The 22,965-nt window shown below is 34.6% G+C and overlaps 2 protein-coding genes across 8 annotated transcripts; one reads left to right on the top strand and one right to left on the bottom strand.

Annotated features, from left to right (window-relative positions):
- Positions 1 to 2,271: 2,271 nt before the first annotated feature.
- LOC105430506 (BTB/POZ domain-containing protein 7) lies at positions 2,272 to 22,026 on the bottom strand. 3 transcript variants are annotated; one of them, XM_011644101.3, is made up of 11 exons: positions 21,801 to 22,026; positions 20,550 to 20,807; positions 19,882 to 20,264; positions 19,189 to 19,739; positions 18,945 to 19,108; positions 18,481 to 18,865; positions 18,246 to 18,398; positions 17,998 to 18,154; positions 17,491 to 17,669; positions 5,984 to 6,199; positions 2,272 to 5,486 (listed from the first exon to the last, which is right to left on the bottom strand). In XM_011644101.3, the coding sequence occupies exons 2-11, from the start codon at positions 20,786 to 20,788 to the stop codon at positions 5,190 to 5,192; spliced, it is 2,724 nt and encodes a 907-aa protein (XP_011642403.1). In that variant the 5' UTR covers positions 20,789 to 20,807; positions 21,801 to 22,026; the 3' UTR covers positions 2,272 to 5,189. The 3 variants fall into 3 exon arrangements, with proteins under 3 accessions (XP_011642403.1, XP_011642405.1, XP_011642404.1); XM_011644103.3 differs by having other exon boundaries at positions 19,882 to 20,246; positions 21,801 to 22,025; XM_011644102.3 differs by lacking the exon at positions 21,801 to 22,026 and adding an exon at positions 21,572 to 21,713.
- On the top strand, positions 10,356 to 17,372 carry LOC105430504 (uncharacterized). Of its 5 annotated transcripts, none has more exons than XM_089078348.1 (5): positions 10,356 to 10,757; positions 11,206 to 11,370; positions 11,792 to 12,091; positions 15,290 to 15,370; positions 15,484 to 17,372. In XM_089078348.1, coding segments are annotated over exons 4-5 (1,239 nt in total). In that variant the 5' UTR covers positions 10,356 to 10,757; positions 11,206 to 11,370; positions 11,792 to 12,091; positions 15,290 to 15,368; the 3' UTR covers positions 16,721 to 17,372. The 5 variants fall into 5 exon arrangements, with proteins under 5 accessions (XP_088934474.1, XP_011642399.2, XP_088934473.1 ...); XM_011644097.3 differs by lacking the exon at positions 11,792 to 12,091 and adding an exon at positions 14,058 to 14,391; XM_089078347.1 differs by lacking the exon at positions 11,792 to 12,091.
- Positions 22,027 to 22,965: the final 939 nt, after the last annotated feature.

Genomic DNA, 22,965 nt, shown 5'->3' on the forward strand with positions numbered 1-22,965 from the left:
GAAATTTGGGGGAAAGTTTCTGGTTATTTTTGACATATTGAAATAGAGCTGAATGATCCATTTGTGAAGGGAAAACAAATTAATGTTTACGAGAAGTTAAATGCCTTACGTAAAGTTGAATAAACTTACATCCGACACAACTGAATACTTAAACAGATCGTAATGACACGTAAACACGATTCACTTGCGTGAGAGAAAAACTACATGCATGTCATCGAACTGTAGTTACCAGGACTGTAATAAGCATATATATTTTTTATTAGTACTAAAAATAGAGTGTTCTACAAATTATGACTTTGATAGATTCTCCGACCAATCTGATTGATTTTCATTTAATGGAAATGTCAAAAGTCACTATTTATCGTAACATTTAGTTTTTGTTACATGTTTTTATAACTGAGTTTTCAATAAATGCTTTAAAAATAGTAAAAATAATAATTCTATTTACAGTTTTGAAATTAATTAACGAGTGGACATGTTCGAAAATATTGTAAAAAGGTAAAAAGGTTAAAAAAGACATGTAGTTTAAATATTTCAAAGCTAAAAAAATTCTTTGAAGTTTCGATATATTTAAATTTAAACAAATTACAATGTTAAAAACATAAGCAATGCATTTTATTATTACATTTAATGTTTTATTAAAAATTATCGTTTTCTCGAAATATATTTAACATGCGAAGTAATATTATTTCGCAATATCGGTTTTAGGAATAAATTATCGCATGACATGCGCAAATATCGCGCATGTTACTTGATAATAACTTTTTTTGCTAAAGATAACGCTTTTCTGTTTCTTTTCAAGATATGCAAACATAATCATTTAAGGCTTTATCTCTAAGTGCAACATTATTTATGTATTATTCGGTATTTTCAATATTTCCGACGAAAAAGCGAAATAATATTCTTCTTTTAACGAGAATATATGGTTTATTGCAAAAATACATAGGTAACAAACTGATATAACATTAATCTTTTTAGAGAGGAAATTTTTTGATAAAAAAAATTTAATAAAAATTCTTTGTAATTATTGATCTATAATCTTTTGGAATTCTCGAAGATGATAAAAAAATTAGAGTATATCAAGAAATACAATATTTTGAAAAAACACAAATATAAACCATTTTAAAGTGCATTAAACAATCATAAAACATTAAATAAAATATTCAAACTATAAATTATTCTATATCTACATACTTTATAGCTTCAACAATTTGCTCAAATCAGATCAATATTCAATCTTTAAAAGTAGAATAAAAAACATTTATAAAGAAATATGAATTTTTTATTGTCAACTATTTTTCAAAAGAGAATATTTTCATATATTTTCTTGTAGAAGCAAACAGATTTTATCTGTTTGTAAAATTTAGTTTATAAACAATTTTACCAATCATTCATAAGTCGGAAATCATTGATATGTCGAGATTTTCATCTTAAGAAAGACATCAATTTATCTAGAATTTTGTCATTAAACTCGCAAATTAAGAAACGTATAATATTTCGTAAGTGGATGCAATCATGTAAATTAAAGTCTAAATCAAGCTATGCTTCAACATCCGTAACAAACACATCAAATAATTTCGAGGAAGCGAATATGATTTACGTAACAAATAGAAACGTCATTTTTAATTGGAAGGAATACTGCTATTCCACCTTATAATATTCACATCGCGGAGAATATATTTTAAGAAAATTTAAATTGGACGACAAGAGATTAGAATCGCCTCCTGTTTATTTTACAACCGCTTATTATTCACAGGAAATTTGTTCGCTGATATTAAACATTGGATTCGCGATAAGTCTCTCGCGACAAGCTATTTTTGCAACGATGAAAATACAGGGCGACAGGAATTTTTACTCGAACGACACAAGTCATCGTCGACTTTACATGTTGAATTATGCGATGTAGCCGTCGATCTGCCATACCGCGCGTAAGCGCGGCGTGACGTCAAGAGCGAATGTGGTGAGGCTGGATTTTGCCGGGCGGTATTCCTCGCCGTTCCGAGTATGTACAACGCTTTTACATAAATTCGGTATGAGTAATGGTGCGGGAAAGTTCTGACGTTCCCTGAGCATCCGTTTTGATGTATTTCGCGGTCCTCGGCTATTATTTTGCTAAAAACAGCGCGTCTGTTTACGTAACGCGTTTATTATCTAGCACGGCAAAACGAGAGTTGGACGCGGTGATAAATCTTGCGATTTTCCCGATAATGTCGATACATACATAAACCAACCGTGAATCGCGCTGGGGACGGGGAAATAACAGCGAGTCCATTTTCCATTTTGAAATATTTATTAAATTTTATTTTTAAATATATCTTAGCGAGCCATCTATCTATTTTATGTGAGCCATAAAAAAGATAAACTGTCCGAAAATCTTATTTTTCAGCAAACGTAATCAACACCTCGTGACAGTGAAGTTTGTGAAATCAACAATTTCGAAGAGGGATGAAAATCACGAATGTCCGAATGAAGAAAGAACCTAAATTGCTTTTCTTATTTCTTTTCTTCTTTCTTTTTTTTTTTTTTGTGACGCATGAACTATATGAATGTCAAAATACTAGTCTCGCGATATACCTCAGTCTATACAGTATTAATCTACCTACGTGATAACTATTTTTTTTTATTCTGGTCTTAAAAGTTGGTCTAGTTGCTTTATTTAAATCATAACTTCGCCAATCGATCGTGGATTCACGAACTGCTGGCGCCGTTGATATTACCTGACATCGTCGTGGATTCACGATTTAACATCGTTTCAGATACACAGATCCGATAATTTTATAATTCGCAGGGTAGTAAACGCTTTACAAAGCAGACGATCGGTATTTAGCTTAAATGTGTGTTAAATTCGCGCACAGTTAACAATATTTTACATAATCATACATCCTTTCTGAATCCAGGTCTGGAAGGGAGAAATTCATTATAAACCACAATGACGAAATAATCCAATAACTTTCTCTCGAATAATATCACAATTTACGCCAGCGGTGACAACAACGCCGAAATTTCATTTCTGTCTAAGACGAAATGTGTTCTTCTAAGAGATATAACGAAACGCATATAATACATTTATTGATAAAGTTAATTGAACGATTAATTACGAGCGCGGTTTGTATACAGTATATGTAGGAAATAATAGCTTCAAATACTTAACATAAGGACGGTAAAGGAATTCTTTGAATTACGAATATGAAGTCTATAATCGAGTATCTTAATAATAATTACATCCCACCAAGGAGCCATGTTAAATAAGGAGTAATTACTACCTCGATATTAATCTTACATCTGTCTACGTTTAGAGTGATTAATCTCCACCTGATCCATGAGTTGTTGCTTCAACGAAAGTGAAAGTGACTAGTTTTCCATCGTTTACTACGTTGCATTATGCGGCAGTATTGAAATAAAGTCTGACATTTTATGACTTTTACGGAATGAAATGTTAACCCAGAAACAAACTTCCTCTCGGTTACAGATTCGCTATTAGTCAAGTTGTGACTAATCAAACTCGGTCATTTTCCTAAAGAAAAATTAGTGGTAATTTAATTACTATGCCTATTCCGTTCAATCGATGCTTCTCATTCGATTTTTTTTATTATTTAAGTAGCTATTACTTACTGTCTCCTTAAATTGAAAGTTTTTAACTTCTCTTCAGTTAAATTCTTCTCGAGAAGACAAGATTATGCAAGGAATAAAATTTTCTTATACATTTGCATCCCTTAAACACAGTTTTCCCAAGAACTTTCAAGATTTGATCGCGCATATGATTTGAAATTAATATCTCGGAATTAGAGCGGCGTTCTTTTTTTCTTTTTTCTTTTCATAACTTTGTCGCGCGTATCGTCTCAGAGATGATACGCGATTTCTAGGTCGCCATGTATGTAGTACGTACCCTGTTTGTGGATATATTACAAAGCCGCGACGACAAGGCCGGTGGAAGCGTACATTTAAATTCATGGAAAACTTTTTCTTAGAAAATTCTCATGCACTCGAGCACTTAGCGATAATTAATTAACCCATTAAATATCGTGAACGTCACGCACGCTTTTTACGACCCGAGGCGCCCCGGACGTCATCTCTCTAAGCGCGCGATATATGTTTTATCGATTGGATTTCTCTTGTGTACTTACAGTCTTACTATAGCCCGTCATACATCGAAACTGCCCTAGAAGAGAGGAAAAATTAAAAAGTTTAGCATGGCAAAATGTCATCAAGCGCTTCGCAGCTCCACTCGCGTGAGTTGTCGTTGCCGTCGCCGTCGCCGTCGCCGTCGCCGACATCGCCGCCGCCGCCGCGCTTTCTCCGCGGGAAGAAACAAATGTACGAAGAATACAAGGCACTTTCACTTCCCTGTAATAATTATATGGAGTATAAAGATGGTGGTGTGACAAGGCGCGATTTATTCAATATACCGAAACAATACATCGTTCCTCTTTCGTTTCTTTTTTTTCTTTGTTTTCCTCTGGAGACTTTCTTGCTAACAGACTTGACACTTCAGAGCCGGAACCGCGAGTACACATTACGTTCTCCACACACACACACACACACGTACACATACACATACACGCCCACTCATACATATAAGTACACTCACATGCACATATCACGATTACATATTTATATGTATAAATCACAATCGCAGTTTTTGTTCTCATACACGATTGCACTTAATCTCATTACATTTATATATTTATATTTTTATTTTTATTTATATATATTTATATATATATATATATATATTTATAGATTTTGTACGATGTGAAATCTCCGTATACTCCGTATACGTTTTCGCGAAGTCGCATCGTACTCGATCATCGTACAAGATTCTTTTTTCTTTTTGTGTGCGCACAGTATGTAACTGCCGGATGCAATAAGATTACGGATACTCTTAAACCAAGTACTTTCTCTACCTCGTTTTTAAGCTTGTTTTAAATAAAATGTACATATACAATTATCCTTGTAATAAATTTGTACCGCAATAACAAGATTTGATCGATACACGCTACGGTAGCCAGCTATATAATAATAAGGGGCGAAAGGGGGAGAAACAGAGATAGATAGATAGATAGATAGATAGATAGATAGATAGATAGATAGATAGAGAGAAAGAGAGACGGAGATGGGAAGGGGGGCGCAGAGGGAGATCATCAGTAGTTGCCGCGTTATTCGCTCCATCCACATATCGTACATAAATTTCAAATAAACCTCGGTAAGGCAGTGCCAGCACGATGATACACGTAAGGTGGGGGCGGCGGGCCGGAGAAATGTCTTTGATGCTGATGAGGAAGCGACGACCGGTGCGCAGCCGGCTCGATGGTTCCGCCGCTCGACGGGGAAACATGCGGCAAGAGGTGCGACGCCCCGTCACCGAGATCCAATTCCAGTTCCTGCTCCTCGATTAAGTGCAGAGCGCCGAAGGAGGCCGTCGCCATCGCTACGTCCGGCATTACGCCCGACAGTTGGCCGTCGCTGCAGGAATTGCCGTCTTGCTGCTGCGAACGAAAGAGCATACCGGGAGGTGCCACCGTTTGCGTAATCCGTTTTTCGAGGAAGTGGAAAAGCGCGAGTTGGGGTTAATCGAGCGAGGTGCCGCGATCGCGAAGCAACGATACGATTACGATGTAAAAAGAAAAGAAAAAACAAAGAGAGAGAGAGAGAGAGAGAGAGAGAGAGAGAGAGAGAGAGACAAAGAGATTCGCGCCGCTGCACAAATGGGGGAAAACCGATTCCGTAACCACGGCCTGAGAATTACCCGGTTGCGAGAGATCGGAGATTGAACAAGACACGGCCCGATAATTTTGCCGGTAGTTTCCCAACTGGATCGCAACAATCCGCTCCAGTCTCGCGATACAGAGACGAATCGAGAGACCCCCTCCCCCCCCCCCCTCCCCCGATCGAGAGGAATTGTCGGGGATTCCTAAACAGCGCGCAATTCAAAATCACCCGCGAGGGTAACGAATGTAAATAACATAAGCACGTCGTCCCTTACCTCGGCAAGAAGTCTGCAGCTCTCTCCCTCGGTCACTATAGCTGGAAGTTCGTGTCTATGTGCGTAAGACGAAGTCGGCCGAGGAAATGTCATGTTCCTCCCGTAACACACCGGGGCGGTAGTTCTCACACGAATACCCATGCCCGGCGAGTCAATGTCCTCTATATCTGTCATCCTCTGCTCGTTTTGCTCTTTCATACTGTAAGACGCTGTGTTCTGAAATCGATACGCCGGTAATTTATCGCGCGCTGTTTCGCTAGATGAAAGATGCATTAAAAGCTCGGAATAATACAGGAGGGGAAAGACCCCGCGATTAAGCGGGGATGAGAGAGTGAGAGAGAGAGAGAGAGAGAGAGAGAGAGAGAGAGAGAGAGAGAAAGAGAAAGAGAAAGAGAGACAGAACGGTTTGTGGGACGTACCGAGTTGGGTGGGTATTAATTGGAGGATCGTTCACGAAGGGTTCGGACGATGGATAATCGAGGCCGAGAGGATGGTGTAAATAGGCGGCGGCATAAATAAGCGAGAATTAGAGTCGATTGAGTGGGCGCTTATGCGAAACCGGGGACGAGCGCGCGGATCAATTCGTAGAAACGAATCTCTATCCGCGCGTCCTTCGGGTGAGGACGAGGACTCTTCCCTACCTGTCTACCGAAATAGAACGCGAGCCGTGACCTAATTGACGTGTGCTGCACGCGCTCGCCTAGGAAGGCGCATAATGCAGCGAATGGGGAAACGACGCCTTGCATATGTTATGCGCCGCCGTAAATTAGCAAGGCGGCGACGACACGCGCGATTATTTCACGCGCGGTAATTCGCGCCTGTTCTCTTCTCAAATGCCGTCTCCCCATTAAGCTTTCCCACACACACACACACACACACACCTGAGCGGCACCTGAAGATTACACGTTTGTAGATCACGCTCGAGGAATCGCCGTGACAAAGCATTCTTTCCGTGCAATTATTATTCCGTGCCTTCTGTTTTTTTTTTTTTCCTTTCCTCGAGCGAGCCTACTTGTTGTGTTTTCGGCTGCGCCGACACGCTCCTAGACTATACATTTTCTAATCTCCGGAAAGTATTAAGTCATTACGTCGCCCCCCCCCCCCCCCCCCCGATTGTATTTCCAACCCGGAAAGTATTAAATCGTTACATCGCGCCGCATGAATCAAAGCGATGATATCAAGCTGTTATGCTACACGAGGGAACCTCCAAACATTTCCGCGATATTATCTAAGATGACGTTTACGTATTAAACAGTTTTATCGTAAGACGTCAACAAACTATGTTGAATAAAGCAGAAAAACCGATAGAAAGATGTTGACACAGATTCATGAGAATTATATGCATTTGTCAACTAGAATTAATTCTAGAATTTAAAAGGAATTATACGTAAATTTCAAGCTAATAACGCATAAATTTAATGCATGCTCTTTAAAAATGTATATATAGCACATCACATTGATAAAAATTTTATGTGTGTGTGTGTGTGTGTGTGTGTGTGTGTGTGTGTGTGTGTGTGTGTGTGTGTGTGTGTATGTATGTATCAAGCTGGCATATCATTTTGTGAAAACTCACTAATTAATGAGAGTTCTGGCTTCATTTTTAATAGTTACGTAGTTCTATTTAAATTTAAAAAAAATATTTCTAGTAATTAAAGCACAAAAATTGCCTCAGGACTGAAGTGTCAGATTTATGCAGCATCTCACTTTATTCCGTTTTAATATTCATTGCCAGATTTCAACAAAATTTATTCAACATAAGTCGTAGAAAGAATTCTGATATTGTTTTCTTTTTTCTTAAATAAAAAGCAAGCTCCTACATAATTTTTCAAATATTGTATAGGATCACGATTATACTTGATGGCAAAATAATTTTCAGATCTGTATCTGATCAAATTTTAGATACTTTAATAAAATTGTTCTTTCTGTATGTAATTAAATCTTTCTCGAGCCATAATGTATGCCATTATTTAAAAAATATTAAATAATGTTTCATCTTTATGAAAAATTTTAAAAACACAGAGTTACACAAGAATTATTAAGTTTATTAAGTTTATTTGCATTAATTAAGTTTATTATACATAGAATTATTTATAGACTACGCTCTCATATATATGTCTTAAAAAAGTCTTTGTTGGGTAATTATTATTTAAAAAATTTCATAAAAATGTTAAAAGTCATATTATTTGATTGTACTTCAATTTCTTTATAATCTAAATTTAAATAAGTTTAGATTATAAATTTAAATTTAAATTTAAAATTCAAAATTTCAAGAAATAAATATAAAAAACTATATTCTTTTTAAATTTCGATAATGCTTTACTATCATCTTTTACGATTTTATAATATTGCTAAAATATTTTCTTCATAAAAATATGAATCATAATATTACTGTTAAGATTATGTATAAAGATATAAATAACGACAATAAAAAATAACTATCAAAGTCAACGAATTTATTCAACAATTTACTCAATCGGCGAGATATGATCTGTTTCCCTTATGAATCGATCTTATGTATATGAGTCATTCAAAAACAATAAACAATGTGATAAGCTACAAATTGCAGGATGATGAGATTGTTCTTTAATCTCACGTTCTTATTTAAGTAAGACATAAAATTGTCTCAAACAATCACCAAAGTTCTTCTGCATATGCTGCATAACGCTGTTTTGACATGTTTGAAACGTTATGTCATCGTGTATGACGATAATACGTTGTATATACAGACAAACATGCACATGTGACAACATAACTTTAAACTGTACGTAATGTTTCTTATTTGTATAATCGTATAAGGATATAAATATAGGATCCTCTATGCACCGTCTGTATTATGAGACACACCCAATAATTTGGTTTAATGTTCGCTACAAAAACTATAATCGAAAATTGAATTTTATTTCTTTCTTTATTTAAATTAAATTTATAAATCACATATATTAAATTCTAAACTTTTTATTGAATTTAATTATGTAATGTAAATAAAAAATTGTTTATAAGTAATTATTGTAAGATAAGTAAATAAACAAGCTTTCATTCTGCATGGTTTAAAATTAAATCTGGCATTATTGTGTAATTTTCGCTGTTCTAGAGACATATAGAAATAATTTTGAGTACATCCAGATTTGTAACAACGTTTGTTCGCTCCATTTTACCTCTGTAGCACAGAGGCTGCAGCGATGCAACATACCGCACGTATTTGATAATATGTTTCTGCATTTATTCACGCATAATGCTGCACAGCTACAGATTGCATGCATTTCATTCGATTGCTGGTAGTGTCGTTTCATGATTCATCCGCTTGTCACCCCCAGTGTGATACCACGCGTATATATCACCGCCATATAACCACGTTTAAAGCGGAACATCAAGATAAATTATTTTTGGTGAACAGCCGCCCTTCAGGCTATCACCGTACACGTCAGTCGTATCGTCAATAAAAACTCAGCGTGAAAACTCTGCGGCAGTTTACTGAATCGAAGTACAATAGATTTGTAATATATATTTAGAGAGAGAGAGAGAGAGAGAGAGAGAGAGAAAAAACTTTTTAAAAATTACAGAGAGGATAGGTGAAAATTACACTTTCCTGTTATTATTGTAATGCACAAGGTATATCTAAAAAAAAAAACACATCGTTGTGACATTTCGAAAAATAAAACTACACAATGTATTGCGGTGTATTCATTCTTTATACGTACATCTATACTTTTTCTATTATTCATGTACCTGTCGATTGTAGGCCATCTTATTATTCGATAGTTCTATTTTTCGCTAATTTGTCCGTTACACATTGACGTTTGCATTGCGAACAATATAGCAGTGTAATTATCACAAGTTTAATATTACTCCGAAATAATGTCGAAATAAAGAAACCGTCAAAATTACTTTTGACATATTATATGTATGGTTTGAAGTGCCGACATTGATTTCAAATGACATATATAATCAAATGTTTAATTTCATAATCTTAACTTAAAAAAAAATCTAAAAAAAGAAGTAAATAATAAATACAGAACAAAAATAAAAAATTCTTTTTGAAAAGTAACAAATTTCTATTTTTGTAGAAAGTAAAGACAAGTTTTTATTTTTATCAATAGAGGCAGAAAAAGATGAAAAAATATAGAAAGTATAGAAAATATAGAAAGTATATTTAAATATTAAATCCTTTCTATATCCCAGAAAAATTTTCACAACGTTAAATTGCCGATCCATATTGATCCATTTAATCAATTTCGCAAATTAATGAGGCCTATATTAGCATGTGATCGCCGACATTGTGAAACCTCGATATCGCGCAAGTGTTCGAAAAGTAACAACTTTACGAGGATATTCCTCGACGAAGACTCGTTTGCATCTCATTCCATTAAGACAAAATGCGCGCCACGTATCATCTGTCTTTGCTGACGCGCTTTTGTGTCCTCTCGTGTTTCTGTCGCGCGTCGTCTAATTCGACATTGCGTTAAAAGACGCAGATAATGCGAATAGCAGCGGAAAAAGAGGGAGAATAGGAGGCAAAGTCAAACGGGCAACGAGAGTCTCCTCGCGAAGTTAGTCGCGTGAATTGCGCTGTGTCAAAGCGCCGTGCGACCTGTACCACACGCTGCATAGAGCAAACATCGTAAAAAAAAAAAAAAAAGGGAACAAATAAAAACAAGAGCTTGACGTCGTCGTTCATTTCGTGTTACGCACGTATCGATATTTCATCTACGTCACGTCGGTGATATTGCATTCTTAGTGAATGTGCTTCCGATCGCTTCTCGCTATCAGTACTAAGGTAAATGACGTACTCATATACGTAATCTTAATAATAACATATGCAAGATAAATAACAGATAAATCAAACGCGAGTTTTTTAATACCCAATTGATATATGATACAATTTTTTAGATTTTTTTTTTATTCTGTCAGAGCTCTTTAAATAACGTGTTATAATTGATACATAAGCTTTTATGCTCACTTTGATGAAATTTAAAATGAATTACGATTATTTAATCGTTATAAAAAAAACAAATGTCAAACAAAAACTTCCAGTCATTTTGATTAAGTACGAGTGTATCTTAGTGTATATTTTTTAATGACTTGATGATGCTGCGAAAAATTGAGTTATTGTTCGAAACAGGCAGTTGCATAATAGGTGAAAAATAATTTCGTATATTTAGCCTCTCGTTTATTTAGCTCTAATAATAAATTGAATATTCGAGACTGTAAGAACCTTCTACTAGGCTACTAGGTCGTTTATGCAACGCGAAGGTCAATGATACTGTTTAATCTATTGATATCGGACAAACGGACAAACAGACTCGAAAATCAAGGACAGAACTACACTACAGAATGATAAGAATTGGCACACGATTAGAAGAACACGTGTATGAATAGTGAACAGACATGTGAGTTTAATATGAGATATGTAATATGAGTTTAATATGTTCCAACCATCGTCTGTAAATGTGTCTAACATATTTAACGTGAAACTCAAATCTCTCACTTGATTTTGCTACTAACTTCGCTTCTCGACCAAAATAACGTTGTCACGTTGATAAGCTTTCTTGTCCTTAGAATCATTGTTTTGCTTAGATGTCTCGAGCTCGAGCACGAACGCACTCGAGCTCGTGGCAAATATCCTCCACCTTGAAGAGTCTTAATGCTGATTAAATATTCAGTCGTACATATAAACGGTTTAATATACGTCTCACGTAGTCGTAGGTGTTTCCTAATAGAGTCACTTAATAGCTCGAGATTCTTAAAACCATCGGACACGAGTATGTCAATCTTTCTCGCATGAGATTACAATAATAATACAATTTTAAGCTTCACGAGGAAAATCAGCATATTGTCAATGGTACCGGCGACGCTAAATGCGCTTACGAGTCCTCAGCTCTACATGCTAATAAACTCGCCGTGTGCGCAGCTGCAGAAATCGTGTTTCGCATGCAAGTCCATCTTGCAATTTGAATTAATTCGTGACACCTGCTCATTGTTATGGCCACGATTGTTGTGTCATCTCGATCGCACAGTCATTTACGTACGTGCAACAGTGATGTAATAATCATGATTGATGGCAGGAAGACGATTATAATAAATCAAATCATAACAAATGATAATTATCGAGTAAGTTTTTTTTTATTTTTGATTGATAATATTTGAAGAACCCGACGTGTTAATTATCAAGAAAATTTTTTTGATAAATCTCACTGTTTATCACTTGACAAAGAATGATATTACTGCCTCCGGTTACTGCATACTCGGAAAATGTATAAATATACATACAATCTACATTACCAAGTCAAGAATGATTTTTGATGAAAATATCATGTTGATCCATCATTTTACTTTACTCAGAATTTTAGAAATTTTAATTTAAGTTCTAGTATAAAAATTTAACAAGAAATTGTTGAAATTATTCAAGATAATCGTGCAATAAAATTTTCATTAGGGATTCCAAATTAATTTAAAAATTAAAAAATGAAAGCGTGAGAAATCTGGAGTATTCAATGTGTGTAAAGTTAAATAACATTCTGCATCTAGGAATATTCATCGATGCGACTTTCGTCGGGATGAGAACTTGGCACATAATTTAATAGCAGAACAACTTCCGCGGATGCATTTGCATACGTATGGAAATATGATTACATCTATTAGTAGGAAATAATCACGAATACGGTGCAATTATGTGAAATATTGACCGATTAATAACATAATAATATGTAAAAAAGACACGCGTCTTCGAGTTTGTGCTTCGAGCTATTTTCCTTGTCTTTTTTATTCATCTCACTTAATTTCTTCGTAGATTGCATATTGTCTTCTAGTAACTTATTAATTAACATCAAATTAGTCGATTTAATATCGAAATTTACCAGGAAATTTACCACGATAATGGATTTTTATTCTCAATTTGTCAATTTGATTTTTATTCTCTATTTTAATACGAAAGAAATGAAACAAAAAAGAGTGTCCTATTGGCGTAGCAATTATCTGAATTGATGAATCCTCGCAAAATAGGGATTAGGTCATGGATATCCCGAGTGATTTTTCAATGGCCTCAATATTAATCAGATATAGATATTAATGCTTCAAGAAAGTTAGATAGAATATAAAATTGAATAATATGATCCTAATATCGTTTAATACTAATAACATAATTATTTATAGTGCACTGCTTTATCACTTAAGTAAAATTTATGGGTCATTAGTTTATTTTAAGTTTATTTTCATTAATTATTCAATCTTTGAATTAAATAATACTTTTAGTGCATCGCAATTTATTAATATTTAAAAAAAAAAATTTAAAATAATAACGAAAATATGATATACTGATATTTTGAATATTCAATGAGTACTGATGAATATCGATGTTAAATTATCTTTATCCGTAACAATTTCCGAAAATAAATTTGCGCTATTACCAGAAATAAAATATCGCGTAACGTTGGCTGGCGTCCGTAAGTGTGTCGTCACAGTTACGAAGTCACTCGAGCAATTATACAGGGCACCAAGTTAATCAAATGTCTCGATACGAGACGAATTACAAAAGTCTTGAACGATTATTATTTCTCAACCTTTGAACATACGATATTTGTTTAATTTTCTGCAGAAAAAAATACCGAGTACTATTTAAATAAAGATAAAGGCGATAAATAGCGCGGTCTTACTTAGCGTGGACTTGAATGGCATTAACAGAAAAATGCTTAATTTAAATGAAATTGTAATTTCTGATCATTCTGATAATTCTACAAAAGCATGCGCACTTTAGAGATAAGTTAGCCACGGATGGACTCGTTGGCATCATTTCTACAACATTAATCTTAACACTCAAAGTTTCTCGTGTCACGAATGCACTATAAATAGGCACTTTACGCTCTTCGGCCGTGATACGCGATTAATACAACCAGAAAGGTATCAATTGTACCGATAGGCTTTCATCCATGTAAGTGCAATTAATGACGTTCGCGTTCTGCTTTTTGGACTCATCATTGGTCGCGCGTCGAGCGCCACGTCATTTATTCGATAAAATCAAGCCGTTATGATCCATTTTTCCGATGCCGTTGCACTTTGAAATCTATTTTGTACATTATAGTGAGCGATAAGGAAAACTGACTAGTTTATCTGCGAATTGAATTTACATAAACGAGTCATAGTCGGCGAGAAGCCTACTGATACTTCTCTCTCCCTACTATGATATAAAATAGCGACGCTTCACGATCTAATGACAGTTAAAGCTAGAACAGATACGCGAGCAAACGTTAAGAAGTAAAAAATACATGTGCGTTCTCTTATATCAAAGACAGATGAGAATACAAGATTAATCCTACTGGATAACGATAAAGTGAACTTTTTCCACATAAAAAATTAGCGCCACAAAGATATCTATGCGTAAGACGCATCTACAATAAGATTCGATACTTTACAAAGTGAGTAAATTATAAAATCTTTTTAAATTTGCTAGAATTTATTAAAAAGCATAAATAAATAAAACTTTCAATAATCAAAAATAAAATAAAAAATAAAAATGTCAATAATCAATAAGAAATAAAAAATCTTATCAAATATGTCCAGAAATTGTAATTGTTAAAGATATTTGGTTTTTTAATTTATAAATTAATAATTCTTCATGAAACTACATTTTTTTGTAATAATATTCAAAATTACGACGATTTCTTTAAACATTTCTTTCGATAAATTTATATCTTTTATATTAAAAAATGAAAGAAGCCACACGTAAAGTGTCAAACGCAAACTTTGAGAATTTACTTATAATTGTTATTAAATTATAATCAAGATCAAATTTGATATATTGGAAGTTTCTCTCTTTAATAACAAATGTGTGACGCTAAATCCCGATTGAAATATACACAATGTATTATTTCAGTTTGGGTAAATTGAAATAATATATGATCCATAACAATCCGTAATCCGTAACAATACACACGTTTGTTTCCCAAAATCACTTGTTAGCTGTTGAGTTTGGAAAATATTAATTCTATAGTTATAGATATTAATTCTATCTATATTTGTGATCCGTTTAAATAAATTAAACTATTAAATATAATTCTTTTCTCGATATTAATATCATCTTATTTTTTTCAATGAATTCTATCAATCCTAAAGCTTGTAGTTATAATTTACTTGTATCTTATATAATTCTCTTGTTTTCTCAAAACATTTAATTTAATCTGATTCAAGAGTTTTATTAATTCAATATTAAAAATCAAAAAAACTTTAATAAATTAAATCGAGATTGTAAATAAACAATAATATCATTCTTCTTTCTTTAACTTTAAACGAGTTTAATATAAATTTATTTTATAGCTTAAGAAGATATATTGACGACATCCAATCAAAGAGGGCTTGACTTCAGTTTCCAAGAAATTCGTAGCAAACACGTACAATGTATGTCGATTATTTTATTTCATAATTCTATATAATGTGGTCACGCGCACAATTATGCACTTCAATTTTCCTGAAGTAATAATTCTCTGATGTGAAATCTTCTTTTTTGTTAGGAAAACGCAATCATCACTTGACACGCTTCCCGTTAAAAATTTGGACACATTGTTAATGCAAACGTATGGGCCTAATTTTAAAATATACGACGTAGAATGGAGGTATTTAACAGACCCGGGAGAGAACTTCGGTAGCGTAATATTGGCTATCAAAATCAATGCCGAACAAAATGATAAGAAGAGAACTTTAAGCATAGTCGTTAAACTACCGCCGAAATCAGAATATTTGCTAGATTTATTCGATAGCCCGCTAACATTCAAGAAAGAACTGAAATTTTATAGCGTGGTAGCACCAGAGTTTTTAAAGTTACAAAACGAAAGCGGTATCCCACGGGAAGCTTTGAGTGTTATCACGCCACAATTTTTCGGCGGCAGATTAGGTTTACGAGATCCTCAATGTTTCGACGAGCAGGCCGCCATCGTTTTAGAAAATCTAAAGGATCACAATTACATAACGCAAGACCGCATTCTAGGTCTAGATAAGGTGCATATGGATTTTGCAATCAGTCACTTAGCAAAGCTGCACGCTATAGCAATCGGCCTGAAGTTGAAGAAACCTGAATTTTTCGAAAAGATGGTGTTACCCGTTCTAAATTTCTCTATAAATCAGGCTGCGCAACAAGGTGTGCTGGATATGGTGGGGAAGGCGCACAACGATTACAAAAATATAAAAGAAGCAGAAACTTATCTGGATAGAATTCAGAAAACGATTGAATACGGATTTGCAAACGAACATGCACCGTCGAAGGAACCTTGGGCGACATTAGTGCATCATGATTTTTGGGTAAATAACATGATGTTCAAATACGACGAGTCGGGTAAACCGATCGATATGAAAATTGTGGACTTCCAATTGACACTCTACACCTATGGTGTAAGGGATCTCATATTTTTCCTTATATCGAGTTCTCGAAAGGAGGTGCTCGATAATCATCTTGACGAAATGATTGATTTTTATTATAACTCTTTCATCGAGAGTTTAAAATCGCTAGGTGTAGACATAACCGCATTTCCCAAGAGTCAATTTATGGAGCAATTGAATCAAGTGGCACCTATCATGTTTAATCAGTGCATCATGATGGTGCAAGTAATTCAAGCAGCACGTGGCTCTGTTACAGAAACTACTGAAACGGCAAATAAAGGTGTTTTTACAGGTGGGATTAATGATGTTAATTACAAACAAAAAATGCTGCACATCTTATCTATATTCGAACAAAAGGGATGGTTCGTGAATTAATTAAATTAGATTAGCAAATATCTATCCATAAATCAATTATTTGTAAAGAAATAATTTTTTAGTCTAAAATTTCACAAACAAGATATTGACAATCTTGCAAATATTTGTTAAGCATAGGATCTGTAGAAACTTGTATATAAATATGTAGCGAACATTTTCAAACAAGACAATATTAAATCACAAAGCAATATTAGGTAATATAGACCAAAGCTAAACAGACAATTGATTGACACTTTATAGTCAATAATAATTAAGACTTTCATGTTACATATAAATATTAACACAAATAATACATAATTCATCTGTCACGACGCTAAAAATGTGAATAATACTTTTGACATTTTTAAATATTTACTTTTTTATATTATATTTTTAAAAATGTATCGAAGACAAATAATTTTTAATGTACACATAATTAACTTGTAGTTTCAATTTAATTTTATAAAATAGACACATCAATCATTTTTATATTTATCGCGTTTAAAAAAATATGTTCTTGATCATTGATAATAGTAATAAATATCTGTATGTATAGCATTTATGCAAAATAGAGGATCATGCTTGTAAATATTATAAATTAATAAAACAGTATGTTTATTGTATGTGCATAACTATTAAATAAAATTAATAAAATTCATGAATACATAAACAATAGTTAATAGAATATAAAAAATAGTTAATAGATAATCGCAGAATAATTATCTATAGAATATTATTTATTTATTTAACTTTATAGCAGTTTAAAAAACAGTAATATAGAAAGTACTTACTTCCAGAAGATCTGCTACAGTATCGGGTAAGTTAAACTCCCTGACAACACGTAGTCGCACTTGGCGATTAATTTCATGTCGCGAAGAAAGCGGCAAACTTATGGCTCGTTGACAACTGGGCGATTGTTTCAATTTTTGCTCCCGTTTCAACATTGCAGCCATTGTTGCAGAGTCTGGTACTATAATACGATCAATCAAATTAATTCTTTTATATTAGTAAATATTATTTTATTAAATGTTATTTTCTCTTTTATTGAATTCTCATTTATTATTCGATATAAAAAATATGGAGCATATTCATTTATTTTCATATCAAAATGCGGATATAAATAACAAGAACATTTTTACTAATTTTTACATTAAAAAATATACAGATATAAATAACATTAAATTATCTGTTTTAAAAATTAAAAATTGATTTATGTATATAAATATAATAGCTATTTATATATATGAGATAGCCAAATTCATAATATCAAAACAGATAATAATTTAATGTTATAATACCTGGAAATGCAGCTGCCAGAACATCAACACCAGCGGTACCCATGGCTCTTGGTTTTTCCTCAACCATGTATAGCGCGTCCGGTATATCCGCTACGTATCTCGGCCTTCGTAATCTCACAAGATCAGCTTCTTGAATCATTTGTTCTTCCACCAAAGACTAATATCAAATAAATACAGTATTTATTAGTCATCGATCGATGACTGTGTGTCTAGCTTGGAAAATATTATTTTATTAGTATTATTATTACCTTGATTTCTTCGTAATACGGCATAAATAATCTTGGCCTCACAAAAAACCCATTCTTCTTTCCGCCTCTTATCCAAGCATTCACCCTCAAGTTATCTCGTTCGTCCCCTATCATGTGACTTGGCGGAGTTGAAACCAGTCCTCTCCTAATGGCCTAAATTATCACCATAAAAATGTATTAACAAAATATATATTTAATTTTAAATAATTAAAAAAATATTTTATGGAAAATATACTTGTGCTAATGCTTCACTATTGGGTGGCAGTATATGATCTATTCTGACAAGCGGTAAGAGTTCACTTAGTATCTCTCGTAATTCGATGTCACTGAGATCTCTTTTCTTAATACCCTTTCTTGTGACGGAGTGCACGGTATGACTAAGCAAATTAGGTTCCCGATCTTCCATTCGACGTACTAATTCGTGTTCGCCCCACTTGAGTACTGCCTGCAGTACTTCAAGTTCGCTCGCTTGTAAAAAATGACTCTGTAAAACATTCGCTAAATGGGTGTGATCTAATTGATGAAGGATCGAAGACGAAGCAATCGGCTGAAATTCCTCTCTTAGATAATGCAACGCTTGTCTATGCACCCATGCTGATCCATGAGGTTGACTACCCCATCTATATATAACATAAGTTTTAATAAGTTTTAATAACAATTTCTAATATTTGTGAAAGATTTATCAGTAATCAAATTTACTTCAGAACAGTCGGTAACGATTCCAAGGTGAGATACTCTAAAATAAGATCCTCGCAACCTTGCGATAATATATCAAGCTCGAGAAACCGTCCAATTTGATATAATTCCATCGCTTCTTCTAATGGACTTGGTCGCATTCGACCAGTATGTGTTAGCGCTTGAACCTAAGTTTAAACAAAATATTAATGTATAAGACCAATAGTACAGAATAATTTCTACACTTAACGCTAAGATTTTTTCTTACCTCTCCCAAACTACCAGCACTATTTCCACAACCACTTCCCCTCAATATTAACGATAAATCGACGGTATCTAGATACACAGCATGTAGCAAAACTCTGGCATATCGTTTAGGTATTACACTTTCGTCTAGTACTATTCTAGTAGGTATGTGAAGTGCCCTTTCTGTATGATCCTCGCCTGATCTAGTCCGTCTTTGTATTAAATTTCTGAAGAAAGGAGATCTTGCGGAAAGTATCGCTTTATGACATGGCAGCTCTAATTTGGGACGAAATCCATATTCCGAACTTCCACTATCCGGTCTTTGATAATCACTGTCCGACGTGAATACGAGAGCGGCGTCTGCATAATCACCCGTGTCCAGCAAGTATCTGAGATCATGCTCCAGTGGATTTGGAGTTCCAAACTCTTCTCCAAGTCGCCGGAGTAAGTTCGCTTCCAAAGTCGCATCATGTGGACAAATATCACCAGTGTAAAGATATCGTAACAACGCTGAGAACATCTGTACTTCGAGATGCGGAGTTCGTAACTCCAAACATATTCTAGCACCGTATCCTGAAATTTTTGAAATACGTAATAAAATAATGTCTAAACAATACAATAACGATATCTTATATAAACTTTCACATTACAAAAAAAAATTATAAATAAATCTCATTAGTATTCATTATGAAGAGAATATAATTATATTAAGTACCAGGACAGCCAGCTAGCAAATCCCTAAAGTATGGGCATCTGGCGGAGAGAACAGCTCTATGAACGGGAAAACATGCTCCTCTATATACAAGATCCACATCAGAGCAATGTTTGTAATCATATAACATCGATAGATCTTGCTTAAAAGTAGCAGCTGGCGGTCTAGCTAATTCAGCTTGAACATGAAGATCTTTCAATGCAGCTAACGCCTCGTACTCTTCAAGTAGAGCAGTTGCTTCTAAGTGACTCCATGTCGACACCAAATCTCTAATAATTCTACCATGATCACATGCTTTAGAGGAGCGGCGTCTCCTAATAAACTTCTTGCGTAATGTTGCAAATCCTGTCATCTTCTTCTTTTTCTCTCTATACATGAATAAACAACTATAGAAAATTTAATGTGCGATCAAATTTGCGACTTTCGTCTTTGAATTGTTATCTTTACATTGTCTTCACATTGATATTCTAAATTATGTTATATCATTTATACATTCACATTATATTTTTTAAGAGCCATTCAAAGATTTATAGATAGTCACTAATCAAAATTTTATGGGCACATTATAAAATATAAGCCAAACATTTCTTTTATTTAAAGATTAAATAAAAGTGACATATGAATATTACAAATTTGTATAAAACATTAATAATGTATCTAACTGCATGTACCTAACTGCAATGCCATGTTGTTCGGGACTACTAGACGCTGAAAGTCTGGCTGCTTGGACTGGGTCTCCACCTACACTGGTGATGCTTGATGATGCAGAAGCACCCATTCTATGTGTCATGTGAGAGGCATCTCCAAGCTGTCTTCTCATGAACCAGGAATCCCTTTTATCAGTATTATCTATACCTCTTATACGTCTGCGTTGTAACACACACGGTGTTAAAATACGAAGTACATTCATTGCTCACCCAGACAACAGCCTAAAATGTATCAATGTGCATATAATCTAAGACTTCATTGTTAGTCAAAGTTACAAATTTGTTTAAAATACAAAAGACTACAAAAATAATTTATAAAATATATTGATTTATTGTCTATATATTCAATTATTCTTTTAAAAGCTATAAACAAATACATATACTACATATAAATGTATCATTACATGTTATCATTACTTGTTAAATATTTATCTTTATTGTAATAGTGTTTATTTACTTATAAATATGTTACTTAAGAATGCAAACATGATATCTATGCAAAAAAAAATTTCCATTCGAGCATATTCCAACTGTATTGGAAAACATGCTAGAAGCTAGTATTAAACAACTCAATGTTAAACTCGCCAAAGTTATTCCAATTCCAATTTGAAAGAAAATCGTTCTTGCATGGTTGAAATATCGAGGTGCATGCAAACACATTTTAACGCGCGAATAAAGCTTCAGATCTCCGGAGCTAAGTAACAACTTATTAAAAAATTAATATATCAATAATACATCACATAGTGATAGATCCCGATGGTTTCTTATGAGGAAAACCAGCAACGACGTGGAAAAGGGGAGTCATGATTTCAATTTTCACGATCACAGGATTAGTGGCTGCGAGATGTACACGGTTTCTCGTTTGGACGATGATGCCCGACAATGTCAAGGAGTTGTGCGGTAATGCAAATAACGCGTGACAGGCGCGCTATGTAGTTAACGATACGTGACGTGCGAGCAGCAGCAGCAGCAGCAGGTTCACTCACCTTCGCATTTGCGGGAGAGAAAGGGGGTAGACGGAGGAGGACGAAAAATAGGAAACACTGGTAATATAAATCGAGGGTCGCGTGAACGGAGAGCGATAACGAGCGAGTTACACACAAACGTCCGCCGTCGCCGTCGTTGTCGTCCGAGCGAGATCCGCGAATCTCCTCGCTCAGATGATCAGGCGACGGCGAAGGGACGAGGGAGAAGAATACTCGACGTCGTCGTTACCTGGGTCTCCGGGACTGGCGTCTCTCATCCATATTACTCGCGGTCACTCGGTGCGACACTCGGCCGCACAAACTCGCGCGGATAATCGTCATCACAAAGCACGACAGCCATGTTTATCGTTCGCGGGAGGGAGAGAGCGAGCGAGCGTGTCCAGCAGCGTCTCTCATGCGCGCGCGCGCGCATGTGTGATATGTCGAGTGTACGCGCTGTGCGCGGGGATGCTGTGTATGGTGTATGTATACTGAATGTACGTGTGTGCACGCACTATGTGTGGGGTAAATAAAAGCGAGTGGAAAGTGGTGGATCGCGGTCGCGGCGCCTAACGGTGTCGCCGTCGCCGTCGCTGTTGTTGCCGCGCGCTGCGAGCGGCTCGAGAGCTCGAATCGAACGAATCGATCGTGCCGCGCGATCCACACGTCAAACGCAACGTCAGATGGCAAACGATGTCGTCATGCATTGTGGCTTGTGGTCGATTGCGACGGTGACGGCGATGTCGACATTTTCATTATTTGGAAAAGAGATGATCTGCATTGAAATTGTGGCACGTTGAAAAATATTTGTCTTAATTGTCGCGTGATATTTTCAAGAGAAAAATTTTCGTTTTGATAGCTCTTTTTTCTCTCCCCCCTTTTCGCTTTTTTATTTTATTTTTTTTCTTTCTCGTTTGGTAATTCTTGCCATCGTCGCTTAGCACTATGACATCATTACTTGGCGCGGCGCGTAAAAACGTTGCTTTGCAGAAAAAAAATAAACGTCAAGTAGTATGTACAAAGTAGTAGTACAAAAAAATGTACTCATCTGCGAGATCATAAATGCCTTTTATATGAATTTGTACGTAATCGGAAATTATTAAATTATTATTAATAATCATATGACACGAATATTTTTATGTCTATTTCCATCAATGTAGATTAACTTTAATCATAATTTTTCTTTTATTTTCTTTATTTTTGAAATTTAAAAGAAAATAAAGATTAAATTAAATTGAGATTAAAGTTAATCTACATTCATATATTTTAATGTATATATTAATTTATATTAGAGGCAAATCTCTAACAATATCATGCAAATTCATATTGATTGGTACCTTACAAAACATTTTAAATACATTATAATTATTAATTATTTAAAGCTCATTTTGCTTTAAACTTAATCGCTTAGAGAG

Source organism: Pogonomyrmex barbatus, unplaced genomic scaffold (genome assembly GCF_055798465.1).
Source record: "Pogonomyrmex barbatus isolate J1 unplaced genomic scaffold, ASM5579846v1 scaffold22, whole genome shotgun sequence".
Lineage (NCBI taxonomy): Eukaryota > Metazoa > Arthropoda > Insecta > Hymenoptera > Formicidae > Pogonomyrmex > Pogonomyrmex barbatus.

What these genes read in the sequence shown, in the direction of transcription:
- LOC105430506 (XM_011644101.3), bottom strand. Translation starts at nt 20,788, where the DNA reads ATGAATGTACTTCGTATTTTAACACCGTGTGTGTTACAACGCAGACGT. An exon ending in GTGCTGGTAGTTTGGGAGAG is followed by an intron (nt 19,109 to 19,188) that starts GTAAGAAAAAAT and finishes GTTTAAACTTAG; the next exon opens with GTTCAAGCGCTAACACATAC. An exon ending in CTGTAGCAGATCTTCTGGAA is followed by an intron (nt 6,200 to 17,490) that starts GTAAGTACTTTC and finishes TATCGATTTCAG; the next exon opens with AACACAGCGTCTTACAGTAT.